At 53.5% G+C, this 12,040-nt stretch overlaps 2 protein-coding genes across 2 annotated transcripts; both read right to left on the bottom strand.

The window, feature by feature from the left end:
- Positions 1-1,791: 1,791 nt before the first annotated feature.
- LOC132321531 (hydrocephalus-inducing protein homolog) lies at positions 1,792-3,582 on the bottom strand. Its single transcript, XM_059835030.1, has 4 exons — positions 3,564-3,582; positions 2,918-3,017; positions 2,253-2,421; positions 1,792-1,980 (listed from the first exon to the last, which is right to left on the bottom strand). The coding sequence occupies exons 1-4, from the start codon at positions 3,571-3,573 to the stop codon at positions 1,792-1,794; spliced, it is 468 nt and encodes a 155-aa protein (XP_059691013.1). The 5' UTR covers positions 3,574-3,582.
- A 1,113-nt stretch (positions 3,583-4,695) lies between these two features.
- On the bottom strand, positions 4,696-8,560 carry LOC132321530 (hydrocephalus-inducing protein homolog). Its single transcript, XM_059835029.1, has 6 exons — positions 8,447-8,560; positions 7,904-8,053; positions 6,517-6,756; positions 6,068-6,236; positions 5,313-5,510; positions 4,696-4,808 (listed from the first exon to the last, which is right to left on the bottom strand). The coding sequence occupies exons 1-6, from the start codon at positions 8,513-8,515 to the stop codon at positions 4,696-4,698; spliced, it is 939 nt and encodes a 312-aa protein (XP_059691012.1). The 5' UTR covers positions 8,516-8,560.
- Positions 8,561-12,040: the final 3,480 nt, after the last annotated feature.

The raw sequence follows: 12,040 nt of genomic DNA, 5'->3' as shown, positions 1-12,040 counted from the left end.
GCCCTTGCGCATGAAATGGAGCTTTGATCTGGGCCTGGTCTGGATCTACTACAACACAACCACCCCAAGACCCTCAATTCAAACCACCCATTAGGGGGGCACCCAGTCCTCTTTTTAACTGTACCAAGGTAATGACATGTGACACTGGACCTGGAGATCCTCCTGAAACATGGTTGATTAGTAGGCTCAGGACCCTGATCAGAGATATGTGCACCTGTTGGGGATATGCATCAAAAGGGTGGCAAAATCAAGATTCACCTTGTAACACCACCAATACCTCCTACATTCCCTCAGGTGGCATCCCACATACGCATTGTCCTATAAAGGGAACCCCCCGGAGACGGAGCCGCAAATAACTGTCGTAAGGTTTGCTGACCATTATAATTGCAAGGCAGCTGTATACACGGCTCCTCTGGGATTGGCTTGGGGATGTTCCGATGGAAAGTTTTATTCATATTTAACATTGGAACAACGTGCAGGATTGAAGTGTGGGTGTTGGAATCCCCTCTTTGTGTCCCTCTAGAGTATTTAGTTTCACATCCCACCGCCACAGAACACGCATAGAACATGGTAATAACCCCACACCATGGCCCAGGTGGGCGATACATGGAGTTGAGATACCTGACTGTTATACCCCATGAATGGTAATTTCTTTAATGTTGGAAAACATGTTTATCCCGTATCACAGAATCACTAAGGTTGGAGAAGACCTGTAAGATCATCAAGTCCAACCATCAACTAACACCACCATGCCCACTAAACCATGTCCCACAATGCCACGTCCACATGTTCCTTGAACACCTTCAGTGAGGGTGACTCCACCACCTGCCTGGGCAGCCTGTTCCAGTGCTTCACCACTTTCTCAGTATAGAAGTTTTTCCTAATATCCAGCCTAAACCTCCCCTGGCGCAACTTGAGGCCGTTTCCTCTTGTCCTGTTGCTAGTCACTTGGGAGAAGAGACCAACACCCACCTCACCACAACCCCCTTTCAGGTAGCTGTAGAGAGTGATGAGGTCTCCCCTCAGCCTCCTCTTCTCCAGACTGAACAACCCCAGCTCCCTCAGCCGCTCCTCACAAGACTTGTGCTCCAGACCCCTCACCAGCTCCGTCGCCCTTCTCTGGACATGCTCCAGCACCTCAATGTCCTTCTTGGAGTGAGGGGCCCAAAACTGAACACAGCATTCGAGGTGCGGCCTCACCAGCACCGAGTACAGGGGCACAATCACCTCCCTACTCCTGCTGCCACACCATTTCTGATACAGGCCAGGATGCCGTTGGCCTTCTTGGCCACCTGGGCACACTGCCGGCTCCCATTCAGCCGGCTGTCAGTCAACACCCCCAGGTCCTTTTCTGCGGGGGAGCTTTCCAGCCACTCGTCCCCAAGCCTGTAGCGTTGCGTGGGTTTGTTGTGACCCAAGTGCAGGACCCGGCACTTGGCCTTGTTGAAACTCATACAATTGGCCTGGGCCCATCGATCCAGCCTGTCCAGATCCCTCTGCAGAGCCTTCCTACCCTCCTGCCCAACTTGGTGTGGTGTGCAAACTACCTGAGGATGCACTCGCCTTACTCTTCCTTCTTCACACTTACTCTTCCTTCTTTACGCTGACTCTTCCTTCTTTTTCCTTTTACCCCTTGTTTGAGAATTATATAACTATACAGGGAGTTAGGGATATTCTATCACTTTTGTCTGCAACTAATAAAGGATTTCTATTGACTCTCCCGGTCACTTGGTGTTAAGCTCGCCTTTATTTCTCTGCAGGGGATCACAAAACCAAAACAGAACTTGTCCTTTAACCCCGGGCTTTAGGACTCGGCTTGCGATAGAAGGTGCAGATTTTCCTCTTGCCGTTCATCATGGCACTGAAGTTGATGAGCGAGGCAGGGTAAGTGCTGGACTTGCTGAACAGGGCTTTCGCTGTCACCCTTACTGGGACGATGGCAATGGTCTCACCTCCTTCACAGATGCTGGGCTCAATCACCTGCAACCGGAGGAGGGGCTGGTAAATGCAGCAGAGGCCAGCCTCTCTCTCTGTCCCCTGATGCCACCCCATCTCTGTCCCCATCAACTCACCCTCCCTGCTTAAATGCCTCCTCCAGAGCCAGAGCTTCAGCTCTGCTTAGGAAGCATCACAAATGGTTTCTGAAAGACTTTATTGCATATGGATGAGAGAGGATTCCTTCCCGAAGACACGGGTCCTGCTTACACTCCCAAGACACGGTGTGCTAACACCACCTGGCCCAGGCAGCTCACCTGGCACTGCAGGATGGGTTTGTCCTCAATGTTCATTTCCATCTTGGGGTGGAAGAGCAGCCGGACCTGCACGGGGTGCCCGGAGGCAGTCAGCATGCCCTTCTGCGGCTGGAGACTGAAGTGGGATGCCAAGTCGCGTATGTCGGTATCCACGGTTTCCAGCTTGAAACTGGGGTGAAAGGGAAGGAACAGACCTCTGCAGTTAAAAATACCGGTGCCACCAGCACAGCCGGGACTTTGCATAGGACCATAAAAAATAATACAAGGTAAAGGGTCCAGCTCTGCTCAGGGAATCCCAGATCTTGACACAGACAGCAGACAATCAGCAGTGCTGTAAGCTAACTGACACCAAAGTTCTTCATTCCTTCCTTTCAAGAGTCTCATAAAGAGAAATGAGCTGACCCTCAAAGGCGGCAATGAATCTCAGCAGTGAGGGGCTTACATTTCAGGGTCTCTCCTTCTGGTTCCTGCTGAGCTGTGAAGAACTGCTGGTGCATGGCTGGATGCTCTATTAAAGTATTTGAGATTGGAGAGCCCAGGTTTTGTATTTACTTGCACCATGAGGTAGCCAGCATGGGAACAGGTTCTAACCATGGACAGAAGGAGAATGCAGGCCTGGGCAGGTGGTGGCACCATGCACTCACGGACCAGGCAGCTGGACCCACCTGCACGCAATCTCGTACTTCCCTTGGTTCTTCAGAGTCAGCACTTGCTTTGCATCATCCAGGACCTTAAGCATCCCAAAATCCACGCTGCCACCTGCACCTGCAGAAAACCCGCAGAGAGAGGTAAGAAATGGTGAGTATTTGTGAGCTGCTGCAGACTACACCAGGTGACAAGATACAGATTTGGAGTTCTCAGGTGGCACAAACCCCTTCTCAGCAAGTTTCCCTTCTGGGAAGTTTTCTCTAGCTACTTTGCTGCCCTTTCCCTTCCTCAGAGAATATCTCTAGGGTTTAGCAGCTAAGGAGCTCGCTTTCCATCTCTTTGCTTCCAAGCACAGATCCAACCACTCTATGTGCCATGCCAAGCCCTCAGAAGTTGCCAACTGCTTGTTCACATCACTGTTGTTCCAAAGCCCCCAAATCCATCTGCACATGAAGTTGCACACTTCAAAGTTTGGAGGTGGGAGACTCAAGGCTCTCTCTGTGCCCTGACAGTGCTTCACTCCACGCAGCTTGCAGGATACGTGCATTACGTATCCGTGCCATGCTTGCATGGTACCCCATCCCGTCCCAAGTGCTTTGGTTGCCCACCTGCCAAGGCAATGCCATGCACCTGGACTACTTGGCTTCGGGGGCATCCACTCACCTTTAGACATGCTGATGCTCAGAGCAACACCATAGACCTCCGCAAGGATTTGGATATTTTCAATCTGAACGATCCCCAGCATGTTTTCTGCACCTGAAACCTGAGGTGGCAGGAAACAAACACTGCTTAGACCATTCTCCTCAATTCTTTTGCTAGACAACATACGAGGAGGCCTTGCCTCTGCCGGCTGCTTCCACCATGGCCTCCCCTGCTTGACAAGCATTTGTGGACTCCTAAGCTTTCCTAACCTGTTCATCTCATGGGCTGACCCAGCGAGATTCTGACGCAGTAAGAAACCCTGTCAGCCCACCTCGGCACTCCTCTAGCAGCAGTGTTGCTGCTAAAGCGCCCTGGGAAGCAAGGTGATGTTAGAGCAACCACACAAAGTGTGAGGTGTCCCAGAGCACCTGGCATTGATGACCAACCCTCTCCTCTTCAACCACCCAGCACCCTCACTGAAACACAGCCCCTAAACCACGGGGAACAAAATCCCAGGCTGAGAGTTTGTTGCTCTATGTTAAGAGCCCCAGACAGACTCCAGGATGGCTGCAGGGAGCATGCCCAAGTCTGGACAACCAAACGACAGCATTCAACCATGCACAGCAGCAAATTTATGCACGGGCTCAGGATGAAGCCTTGTAACCCAGACGTCAGCCACGCAGAGGCAGCACCTCCTCCTGAGGTGCTGTACAGCAGTACATCTCTTCCAGACTCCACAGAGTACTTGCCCTGTGAAGCTCAGCTACAAGAGCACCCTAGTGGTCACCTAGTTTCCAAAATGTTGTCCTTCAGTGAGAGCTGCTTGCTGCTAAGGGCCTGGCCCCCGGCAATGCAGGTAGAAAGGAATCTCAGGAAGGCTCATCCTTTTGCCCTCTTGGCAGGGTACCCTTCAAGCACAGTCTCCCTCCCTAGGAGCACAGCGATCACTCTGCCCTGCTCTGCCAGGGAGGGCACAGTCCCCCTCACCTCTAGTCGGATCATCTTCTTAATGCTTAGAGCCTTCGTGGCCTTGAAATAGAGATGCACACCAAACTCCATGCAGGGAGCAACGATGCCCTCATCTTGTGACGCAGAGAATTCCTCGCCGAGGTTTTCCAGCCCACTGACCCGCCAGGCCACGGGCAGTGGGGCGCTATTTTGCAGCACCAGGGTCTTGCTGTCCCTCCTGTAGAGACAAGATGACACTCAGCACCAGTTGCTCAACGGTCGTGCTAGCCTTGCAACTGAATGCAACTTGGAGCAGCCCTAGCCATGTGTATGAAACCACATTTTAACGGTTTCTCTATGTCACAAGTCTGAGAGGTGAGGTCCCGGGGGGGCAGCTTGGTGTTACAAGTGTATCCAACAAAAGGCAGATGAGGAACAACTGGACTGCTCTACAACCAGCAGACAAGATACAAATGCATCGAGACGCCCATGGCACAGCATTGCTGCGGGGCTATGGAGCTCGTGGCTGTTATAGGATATCGAAGCCAGCGAGGAATGCTTGAGCAAGAGACTGGGAATTGCTGGGAGAAAAAGGGATGCTAGCCCAGCCAGCTGGGCAAAACCTCCCTGGCCTCTCCCTTGTCCCTGCCCCAGACGCTTCTCAGGATCCTACAGACTTCATATGCAAGAGTGGATTCAGGGCCCACAGGAGCGAAGATGGCACCAGGCTGCAGTGAAGTGATGGAGATGACAATGAAGTCCTCCACTGAGGCCCTGCTGCCACAACAGACATAAAATAGGTGAAGGGCTTTGCGTTATTACCTGTTCCACATCTTTCTTCAGCACCTTCCTCCTCCTCCTCCTCCTCTCCACATTCAACTTCAGAGTCCACCTTGCTGGACTGGCTTTCCTCAAAAATGGAGGAGGGAATGACTGAGTTATGGGATGAGATGGTGTGAACAATCCCAGCAGAGTGCTTTCCTCCTTGATCTGACACAGACTGGACATCTTCAAAGTTTGCTGAGGAGGAAGGACATGGGGAGGGAAGAAGAGGGTGAACATGGCCAGGCAACCTGCTCTTTGCCATTCGCCACGTTGCATGGCCACATGCAAAAGACAGAAAATTTTCCCAAGAAAGCAAACGCCCAAGGCAGAGTTTCCCTGCCCAGGGAAGCCTGCCCAGGCTGTCTCTGCTCTCAGGAGAATTTTGAGCTTGTGCTTTTGTTGCTGGGAAGGAGCAAACACAAAAGAGCTAGTGATATTAGACCTGGGTCTACCGGATGAAGAACTCATCCAGTCCTACTCTTTGTGGATGAGGGACACAAGGGGATAACCTGATTATTTCCCCAGTCCATGCTAGGCAGATATGAGCTTGCTTAGACTGCACGCAGGGCTGGCAGAGGATGCGCTTTCCAAGCCACAGACTTTCACCCGGGAATTCCTCCACCAAGCTGGGCAACAGGTGGCTGCTAAAAGCATGGGCTTTCCATGGAGAATGAGGTCATGGAGAGCTCAGGGGAGGTGGGCTGGACTCCCTGCTGTGTCCACACTCAGGACAGCCAATGCCAAACCCTCACCGTTGTCCTGGCCTGCTGGTTCCCCAGTCTTGTGCTTTGCCTGCTCATCCTGCAGTCTTTTCTGGTCCTGATAGTACTCCAGCACCTCTGGGGGCAGCTTCTCACCCGGGGCATGCGGAGGCAGCAAGAAGGCGTTGTGGCAATCATAGTCCTTGAGCATCCGCAGGATCTCTGTGCGTAGGGAAGAGAAACCATAGATGGGATGTGTTTCTTGACCTCCATCCCATGAACAGACTCCCCAGCCAACCCATCTTCTCCCTCATTCCTTCCTCCCAACAACATGGACTACCCAAGCCCCTCCACAGCCTGCCAGCCGAGCTGGCTAACCCTGAAATGCCACCAGGCTTTGCCCTGGGGACTGCCTCCCTCTCCCCGGCACAAGCCTGGGAATGCTGGAGCCCTGTGGAGCTATGGGAGCATGCACGTGGGGACCAGACCTTCCCTCTCACCTGCTCCTCAGCAAGGTACTGCTGGTCGAACTCCAGCGAGTAAAACTCGATGGGGAACTCGCATGGGTTCTTCACCACCACCGTCCCCTCCGCCCCACGGCTGTACGGCAGCACCGCTCCCAGCTCGAGCACTGCGGGGCTCAACTCCAGCTGTGGCTCCAGCCCCTGCCCCGAGACCTGCAGCTGGAGGGGCTGGCTGCTCTGGCAAATGTTAACCTTCAGCTTGCTTCTGTAGGACTTCTGAAAAGAGAGAAGTGCAGAGAGCTCCTCCATGAAGTCCCAGGTGACAGGGCCTCAAAGTTAACCCTTGCCCCAAGGTCAGGGATGTTACCAGCACCTGTAAGGTGAATGGAAAACAGATAGTAACTTATAGCAGGGGCTATGGCACCTGCATGCTGGCTCTGAGTAATGGGGATGAATCCTGCTGTGAAGTGGAACTGCATATTTGGGGATCAGATGGATCTAAAACAGACTACCACATGTTTCCACTAGTCATGAGGGAGCACAATGCTCATAAGAAAGGCCCTCGTGGGTGGACTCAGCTCCCACAGCACTCAGGGGCTGCTTCACCTCCTTCTTCAGGGTTATGATGTTGCCCAGACACAGTCCTGGAACTCATGCATCAGGCAAACATCAGCTACATGAAGGAGGCAGATGAGCTCTCACTGGCTAGAGATAAGGGTCTTCCTCTCTGCTCAATGCTTGGCTCTGATTAAAGCCAGAGACAAGATGGTTACAGCTCTACTAGCAATTCAAACATCCCTGGGACGCTTCCTAGGTGTGGAAGCACTCGTGTCCATACTGTTACCCACTGCCAGTTTCGAAGTCATGGTAGCTACACACAGACTGCCTTTGGGAATGCTCCATCTTTTATGCTGACTCCCAAACTGCCTGGGAACGTGCAGGCAGGCTGGGCCAGAGCCACAGGGACTGCTGGCAGCATACCACTACAGGTGACTGTCCTGCCGTGCCCAGGAAGGGGTCTGGTGGCTGTTCTGTCTGCTGGTACCAGCAGCAGGATTAGCCTAGATTGGCCCTTCCAGATTTTGTTATCCCCTGCGAGCGTGCCAGCTGCTCTGCACCAGGGTGTTGCAGCCTGCAAACACGCCCATGCAAGGGGGAAGATGAGGGGAAACAGGCAGATTTCCCCCCATGCGCCGAGAGGGAGCCACACCGCAGTGCCCTGATGCTCTCTGTGCCAGCTCCCCATTGGCATTTCAAAGCCCCTCTCAGAAGAGTGCGCTGCAGAGGAAACTGAGGCAACATGGGTGCGGGGCTTGCAGAAAGTTCCATGTGCAGGCAGACCTCATCTCCTCCTCCCTGTGCTGGGCTCTTGTTATCACACTGCCCTGCCGCATCTCCTGGGGGTGACACCTGCTGATCTCACCTCTTCTGGCAGGGAAAGCCTGACTCGCACGTTGCAGCGCTGTCCTGGGGCCAGGGCTCCAGCCGAAGGCAGCCCCTTGAAGACACAGGGCTTGGCCTTCAACTCCTGCAGCAGCTTCTGATGCACCCTCACTGGCAAAGGTTTGTCCACCTGAGCACAAAAAACAATTGTGGGAGGTCTCCTTGGTCTGCGAGGACAGACCCTCGGGTCCTGCAGTGCTCTGAGATACTGTCACGGTGCTGAGAGCATCCGCATCCAGACCAGCCGTGGCCACCACTGCTCTAGAACTGGAGGGAAGACATATAGGCAGGGCAGGCAGATGGGGAGGCACTGTCCTTGGAGGAGGAATGGGGGAAGGTGGCAGAGAAGTAAAGCATCAGCTAGTGAACAGGTCCAGGCAAACCAGATTTGCTCTGTACTCTCTAAAGCCTCCTCACACGAGCTGTAGCCCAAGTGCTCAGGCAGCCACAGGGGCAGAAAAGGCAAGAGAGGCAAAGAAAACCCAACCAAGAAGTTAGGCGCTACACATTGTCTGTGCTTTACCTTCTTAACAGGCTCATTCATGGTGATGAACCATTTACAGGGGACCTGGAGGTGATTGTGGAGCTGCATGGTTTCTTCCTGGCACTGCCCACACTGGACAGTGAACTCCGGTCTGTCCCTGGAGAGGCAGAGGGACGGCACAGTCACGTTGGCACGGAGGCGGACATGAAACGTGGGGCCTCTGGCTGCCTAGTGAAGGACAGAGCATCCAGCTGAGAGCCCAAGTGACATCTACTGCTGTCCCCAACCTGATGCCTGCCCCAAAAAGTGGTGCAGGCACAGGGAGGTGAGGGACCACGAGGTACCTTGATGGGCAGGAGCACGTCCACTGCTCCCAGTGGCAGGTTGACACTTGGGTTGAAGCGCACTTCGAATGTCTTGGTCTTGCAGCAGGGCAGGTGCTTCACATGGTCCAGGTCCACGCTGAAACCTTGAACAGATGAAAATAAAGCAGCTGAGACACTCAAGCGACATGAAATGCGTCGCAAGCACGTTAAGGCCATACGGGTGTCCTGGCTGGCAGGTCTGTGAAGAAGAGGGCTCTTTGCCTCTCCAGAGAAGCCTGCCACTCTTTCTCCCATGTCACCGCTCCAGGAGAAAGGCTTTTCACAGCCAGAATCCAAGGTTCGCACGGTCAAAAGGAAACATACTAGCTGAGGAGCGCTGGTAATTCCTTTATCAGGCATCCCAGGGAAGGATGTGCAGACCTCTCCAAAGGAGAACTTGCAGCTATGATTCCCCTGTGCTGTGGTGCTCCCTGGAAAACAACTTAGAGGAGACACCTGACCAGCCCTCAGACACAGCGAGTCACCGTTTGATGGCACTGCAGCCTTACCTCAAGGCCTGTTTCGGAAGCCTATTTTGATACACCAGAGGACCTCACAGGCTGTTTTCTTAATAAAGGCTGAACAGAAGTGCTGTGACATTACGAGCTCCAAACCAAAGCACTTCCAAAACACCAAGGAGCCATCTGTTTGCAATGCAAACCCACCGCATGCACAAAAACTCAAGATGATGCTCACGGTAGCCAAGAGCAGAACATGCTGAGAGGTGACCACGGTGATCAGCACAGCTCGCCCCTGCAATCACGTGTTAGGGCAGCCACAGGCAGGCCAGGTCTCTGGGCACTGCTGGCCAGGAGAACTCAGGCTCCGAGGCACCAAGCAGGGCGTACTAAGGAGGACAAAGCTATACAAACAAGCACTCAGGAAAACTCCCCACGTCCAGTGGCTTAAGCTAATCTGTCAGAGACAGCTCCTTCAAGCCCACGTGAAGTCTCCCCAGCACTGGTTACCTGTGTCACACAGGACACGTCCGTCAGTGTGAAAGGACACAGGGAACTGCCTGGTGTTGGTGATCTTCATGATGTGTGTGTGGATGTTCCCGAGAATGACGTAGCCAAAGTCCAGGACATACTCGGGAAGCTCAGCTCTGAAAGGAGGAGTAAGGAGAGCCCTTAAACCACAGCCTGGCTATGTTTCCAAGTGGATGGAAGATGCAAATAAAATGGATATTTCTGTATTCACTGCTGTAAAAGCTCAACTCTAGCCAGTGAAACCCAAGCCTGACCACCTGGTAATAAGTCTTTGGTAAGTCATGGGGAGGGTATGTCCTAGGTTTTATCAGCTACCAATGGGACCTTAACAAAAAATTCATTTGTACTGCTCTGCAACCAGATCTGTCCCCAGAGGAGCACCGGTAAATGCAGTAATCAACACCTACAAGATTCATGGGAAGGTCCTTTGCCAGAGCAATCCCACTCAGGAAAACACCTAAACAATCTGTTTTGCAGACCCTCTTCCTCCTGAACTGGAGCCTACGGTGCCCGTCCCTCCTCATGAAGGAGCAAAAGGAAGGACCAAGTTACCTAGGCAAGCCCTGCAGTCCCACCAGCACCCAAGCCACCTGATGTAGGGCTTGTCAAGGCTTTGTCAACCTGTGCCGTTCCCGGCTCTTTTTGCTTAGTGGGATCTGTTAGTTGGAACAAAGATGCCAGCTTTGAGTTCCCTCTTTCAGAGGTGGTCAGCAGGGATGCTGTCTGTGCTGTCTGGATGGGCTTGACGGTCAGCACTGGACCCCTTCAGCTCTAAGAACAGAACCCATCATCGGTGGGGAGCTGAGTGCCCAGCTATTCCCAGCTCTGCAGGCACACAAGGAGCTCTCAGGAGCAGGGGTGTGCCACCGGGTGTTGCCCTCAGGGTGCCTGGAGATAGGATACGGGAGTCCCCACTAACTTGAGAAGCTTCCGACGAGCACGCTGGTCAAAGGCAGTGTCCTCTGAGGGACCAGAGGCGAGAGCTTTCTGCTGCTCCAGGGCGTGTTCCTCTATCAGCACCTGCTCCATCTGCATCTGCAGCCGAGTGTCGAACTGAGGAAAGCAAAGATGGTGGCTGGTTAGCAAAGGTCCTTCCCAAGGGAGAGGCTTGTCTCTGAAAGAGGATCCCACCCTGCTCTTGTTGAGAGGGGTGATGGGGTCCTCCTGTCTCCCTGCTCAGTGTCTCTGACACCTCCTGCTCTCTTAGACAGGACCTTATCTGGGGGGAAATGAACTCCAGCATCTTTGCCTGTCCGGTCACTGTTATAAAAGCTGATCTGGCCAGACAAACAGACAGACAAGCCAGGAACCTTCCAGCGCTCCAAGTATTTGCCTGCCCCCAGCCACTGCCAAAGCAGCTTGGACAAAAGCTCTCTCCAAAAAGGAACCACGACAAAGCTGGTGCCTCTTGGAGACAAACACTGACAGCACGGTCCCAGGGTGCAGTCAGGCTGCTGCTATGAAGCTCTGTAAACCTGGCAGGGCTTGGGGTGTGAGCCACAAACACCCCAGCGATGACCTGTGTCTCCATTCACAGAGTACCATAAATTCAATCACATGAGCATGGTCTTCAGGATCTCTCCCTGGGGTAGTCAGGAAGCTGGTGCATCTACAGGAGGGACAACTACCAGAGGTGGGCAGCCCCCGGGGCAACGCTGAGCTGATGCGTGATCATGGCCAGATGCGGGCAGGGAGGTCCCAAGTGCCAGCAGGGCCCCGGGAAGCCTGCTGCAGGGTGCAAGGGGCCCAAGTGACACGGCAGGAGGGTGGCACATGACAAACGGGGCAGCAGTCGTTCTCACCACGGTGCCCGAGTTGTCCGTGGGTGGCTCCACAGCCGCAGCCTCCCCCAGAACCACTGCTTCATCCCTCTGGCTGTCTTAGTCCATCTTTGCTCTTGCCTCTGAGGATCTTCTCATACTGTTTGTTTCCTGAAGGAAGAAAACATCCACAAATAGAAGTGTGGGCACAGCACCATGCCCATTTAAGCTGGGAAGTCCCACTCCCCGGATGCTGGCCTCTCCCAGAAACAAACCCCTCTAGCAATCTATGCTGCTACTCCTCTCTGAATCCTGATGTTCACTCCCACCCATCTTCCTCCCCACAGAGGAGCATCTCATCCCCTGCAATGCGATGCAAAGCCAACCCTGACAAAATCCCTGCCAGCCTGCATTACAGCTTTCCCAAGCTTTTCTGTCTAGGCATCATCTTTGCAGGCCACCAACAGATACGCTGGCAAGCTCTGCAGGATGGTTCCCGGGGCAAAGCCCACATGGGCT

This window comes from Gavia stellata, unplaced genomic scaffold, assembly GCF_030936135.1.
Source record: "Gavia stellata isolate bGavSte3 unplaced genomic scaffold, bGavSte3.hap2 HAP2_SCAFFOLD_105, whole genome shotgun sequence".
NCBI lineage: Eukaryota > Metazoa > Chordata > Aves > Gaviiformes > Gaviidae > Gavia > Gavia stellata.
This window is presented reverse-complemented; position numbering and strand designations above follow the sequence as displayed.